This window comes from Folsomia candida, unplaced genomic scaffold, assembly GCF_002217175.1.
Source record: "Folsomia candida strain VU population unplaced genomic scaffold, ASM221717v1 Fcan01_Sc005, whole genome shotgun sequence".
NCBI classification, from domain to species: domain Eukaryota; kingdom Metazoa; phylum Arthropoda; class Collembola; order Entomobryomorpha; family Isotomidae; genus Folsomia; species Folsomia candida.
This window is the reverse complement of record NW_019091197.1, coordinates 9,334,081-9,338,760: the sequence shown is the minus strand read 5'-3', so window position 1 is coordinate 9,338,760 and position 4,680 is coordinate 9,334,081. Positions and strand designations below refer to the sequence as shown.

Genomic DNA, 4,680 nt, shown 5'->3' with positions numbered 1-4,680 from the left:
TGATCATGGAATTATTTATCAAGAAGGTAAGATGCTAATTTGATCGTATTTGCCGTTTACGTTATACAGGGAAATTATGGTTCATAATTTTACACCAGATAAAATTGTCAATTTTGTGATGCATACATTTAATTCGATGACAAGTTTTAGGCTATTTAGGAACCTAAAGTTTTATATTTATTTAGCCATTGTCCGTAAATATTATCTATTTACAAAAAGTAATCATCTATTGTTATCTTCTGTAGCGTATGGGATGACAGAAATATCTTCCGGGAGTCACATGACCCCAACGGAAATGAGTGTAGTAAAAGCAGGATCTGGTGGACCTCGGGAAAAATAGTCGGGCCCAATGATAAAGGGGAAATTTGCGTTCGCGGATCTCAGGTTACTATATTTTTTACCCAAATATTTTCCGTGGAAATTAATTACCTAACTAATCTACTTTAATAAATCATGGAAGGTCGTGATAGGTTATTACAAGAATTAGAAAGTCACCAAGGAATCCAAAGATACTGATCTTGTTGTTGTTGTATGGTTTATTATTACTGTGTTGAAGCATAATATAGTTTCTTCATAGGAATTTAATCGTCTTTCGACTCAGAACGAAATTAAATACGGTTAAACCCTTTAAACACTTAGCAAAAAGTCGCTAACACCTCTATTTAGAAGTTCCAAATTAACGAATAATCATAGCAAAATGTCCCATCCTACTTTTGCACAAATCACAATTATACACTTACTTTATTTCGTCAAATTATGTTTGTAACGTCAATAAATTTACTCACAATATTGCCCATTGAACAGCTAAATCAATATCTAAAGTATTATCGACAAGTGTTCCATCGGGTTGAGCAGCAACTGCATTCCCAGAGATGACGTGTATTATGATGTACACCTCATTATTGTAGGGAATAAACTGGAAATATTCCCAAGCCCCGGCGCCACCGTTAGTTGCTGTTAAGGGACTGGCTCCAGTTGGGTCCGCCGTAACAAATAGGTCCGTTGTCGTACTGCGAATGGTATAGAGTGGTGCTGCATCTGGAGAATCTTCTACGCGTTCTGTTGACCAAATGGTTGCATCCGGCTCGGCATTACCAACTCGGAGAGTTGGATCTGACGCAATTGCCCGAACGAAGCTGTTGCTGTTACTATTACGCAATTTCCCTCGAGCAGGTGGTGGTGCAAGGGGTGCGTCGTCAACACGGACCAATATGTACTTGCTTGCGATCCCGTTATTTGTTAGTTGTCTGTCAGCGGCAGTACCGACAAATCCTTTGTTAGACAAAGCTCTTAGCTGATATGTTTCGTCAGGTTGTGGATACCATCTAAACAGCTCATACATAGACGCAGTATCCTTGGTAGCGGCAAGAGCAGAAGTGCCACTACTATCCGCGGTCACGTATTTATTATTGTTAAGCGCTTGAAGGGTCCCGCCACCGGGTTTAAATGCCAGCCTGAATTTACTTGCTAGAACGTTAGCCCCTCCAACTGCTGTCAATTTTGAGTCAGTTCCGAGTGTAACATATTTCCCACTCATGACGTCCAGAATTACGAAAAGGCCTTCTGGAGTTTGGCCTGCTTCTGTACAGATATCATTGGTGAATGATTGCGACGAAATAAAGTACAAGGAATTTGTCCACGAGTTACCACCTCCCCAATCGGCAATCTCTTGTGAAAGAACATAAGCTCTTTGGGGATTAACGGTGGCATAGGCAGCAACAATTACTGTTACAAGAAAAATATAGAGAATAAGGAGAATTACAATCCACCGAAGATACTTTTATAAAAGGACTAATTGAATTAGACCCAAAACTAATTGATCACCTGACTTGAACGAATCGCCAATAGACAAGTCTTCAATTTCCTCCATGCAATACTCGAGCATTTTCTCCATCCATGGTACATCAAAATAATCCTGTCCAATAGGGGTCAGAGGGAGAAGCTGAATAGCAGCTATCTGAATACGTTGCCCGCCCCAATACAGCCAAGCACCAACCGATGCATCCAACAAGTTTCCAACTGATACTAAATTTCTAAAATCTTGCTCTGGGTAGGGTGTATCTGGATCATCTTCAGCTGGGTATAAATGCCAATATTGAATAGCTCCGGCAAGCTCGATAGCTAACAGCAGTCGTGAATAGTCCAAGAGGTGTTGATCACCAATTGCTTCAGCGAATAGAGCAAGACTGTAGTATGCATTTATTGCTTCACTGCTAGATTCTTGAGCTCGTGCCCCAGCCGAGTTTCCTAAGCCAGATGCCCAGGAATGTCCATGAAAGAAATCCATGTGACGAGTTACGGTGTAATGGGGGTCGTTGGGTGATGGATTTGCAATGCTTCTCGCCAGACTGACAAAATTAAATAAATTTATAGCAACAATAGAATGCGCCTCGAATACATACAATAGAAAAGAATTATTACGAACTGCAAAAAGAAATCCTTATGTTGATTCAACCATTCCGGATCATACTTCCCCATTACAGCGGCCCCATGCAAGCTATACGCATAAGTGAAATGATGATCGTTGAACATGTGTGAATTTATATCTTCTCGGTCCACAATACCACCCCAACCAGTTTCGTATGCCAGTAGCTCAGGGTGGGCTGGGTCAAAGATGTGCTCTACAATCTTCATCGTGTCCAGAATCTTTGGAATCAAGTCGAGTCGACCAATATGTTCTGCTATTGTTGCGAGTTGAGCAGCTCTTGCAAATTCACCTCCCCAAAAGTAGTAATTCCCTGGGATGCCTAGGGTGGGGTTGTCCACTTCAATTTGTAATGTCCTGTTTAATTCGTTTATGCAAGAAGGATGTGGGGCATTTGGAGTAAACCATTTGATTGTAGGTAAATTGTGGCGTTGTGTCCATACATTACCGCGTACACCCCTCATTTTACCTTTGATGGTCATGTACTCAATTGGCATATAGTTTGGGTTTACAAGAACCTTTCTGTGTGCAAAGTCGTTATAAAAGTTTTGTAATAATTTATTACTGATCTAAAAACTTATTTAATACTACTTGCATAAGTTTACCTGTGGTGAGGCCAGGACAAAATCAGCAAATCCTCGGGATTCCCCCGCTCCAACTGCCACGTCCACGTTTGAGTGCTGATGTCTCCGTCAACACGGTAATCCATAACTACGCCGTATGGCACAGATCCTACATGTGTATCGAGTATGGCCTCTTGGGTTGGTTCGGTACTAATAACTTTTGCAACCCGGATTGTTCCAGTGTAAGGTTGTGGTGATATCAAGCTTGTGTCATCGATGGCGAGTTCCAGATTGAGATCCCCATCTAGCGCGTAAAATAAGTAAGTTCCAACTACCGTGGTTACCTTGACCTTAAACCCTGTGGTAACCCAAACTACATCCGTTATAGGACCCATTAAGGATGTAAATTCAGGAGCTGCATTTGTGTATTTAAAGGTCAAGTATGGAGATCCAGGTACAAGGCAAGTATTCATCTGAGCCACTCCTCCATTAAAGTACACTAAACATATTGTTTGGGTATCCCAATAAGTAGCTTTCCTTGCAGCAATATCATCAAGTATCCCTGTAAAACCGGCTTGCCAGTCGATTGAAGGATCTTGATGAATAGTTATACCGTCAAAGCGACGAGCCTCGGGTACTCCAAATTGGAAACCCTCATTTTCGGTTTTGGACATGAATGGAAATGGGCCAGCAAGTACGTTGGATTGCCATCCTAAAGTGAGACCTGACCACCAAGCGTTTGTTGGAAATGGGGGTCTGAAATCTTGAAAGAATGGACCAGGCTGAAACTCAATAGTTATGGTTCCGCCGGGTAGAGTTGCCGGATTCACTGCGATCGGGTCATCACTTGGCCCGGTTGTGTCGAGCCCTGAGAAATCAATCAAAAATTGTTGAAACAAACGTATAAGAATTTGATTCGTATAAGAAGATATCTGCATTATACCAATCCCAAACTGTGCTGAGTTGAACAGGAAAAGTACAGTCAGAAGGATTGACCGACACATTATTACTTTTTTATTTACTTTTCCGCTGCGAAATTTTATATTGAATAACAAGTACAATTTGCGTATCGCATAGGAATTACCCGACTTTATATGCAATTTCAGGAGCAAAATTCTCCGCAGAACCTGTCAATTTGGGTTTAATCTTGGTTTGTGGATAGATAATAATGCCGTGCTGTCAAACATATTTTGATGTTCTTCACGTGATAAGCAAATGCGAATGATACGTTCATATACTTACTTGCTGGTATTGTCATGAGGCTGAATTTCATTTGGATGAGATGGTAAACAACATTCTGGGACATCGATTAATCTGAAGTGTTCAACCTCTGTTGGTCGTTGATAAAGAGTACATCATCATCAGACACGCTGTCAGGCGCTGCTGGATTCAGATCACGGGACACACAAAATTGAAACAATCGCATTTTTAGCCCGAACCTGGGCTTATGTGACCTTCGTGTCCGTCTGTCTGCTCGTCTGTCTGACTCGCGATAACCTTCGTTAAACTTATCTAATCGACTTGAAGGCATACATGTGTATTGGGAATTTATGATTTCGAAGATGGGTTTGATAAAAAAAATTTGGACCGGTGGTGGTCGAAAATATTTTCAGCGATTTACTGAGAGAAGGGGGGACCCTTGGGAATTTTTATCGAAAATTTTCAAAGTTGACGAATTTTTCCATATAAGTG

The 4,680-nt window shown here is 41.1% G+C and overlaps 1 protein-coding gene across 1 annotated transcript; it reads right to left on the bottom strand.

Annotated features, from left to right (window-relative positions):
* Positions 1-516: 516 nt before the first annotated feature.
* LOC110850521 (endo-1,3(4)-beta-glucanase 1) lies at positions 517-4,111 on the bottom strand. The gene is made up of 5 exons (XM_022097957.2): positions 3,932-4,111; positions 3,031-3,856; positions 2,426-2,947; positions 1,825-2,348; positions 517-1,725 (listed from the first exon to the last, which is right to left on the bottom strand). Exons 1-5 carry the CDS (start codon positions 3,990-3,992, stop codon positions 782-784), a joined length of 2,877 nt encoding a protein of 958 aa, XP_021953649.2. The 5' UTR covers positions 3,993-4,111; the 3' UTR covers positions 517-781.
* Positions 4,112-4,680: the final 569 nt, after the last annotated feature.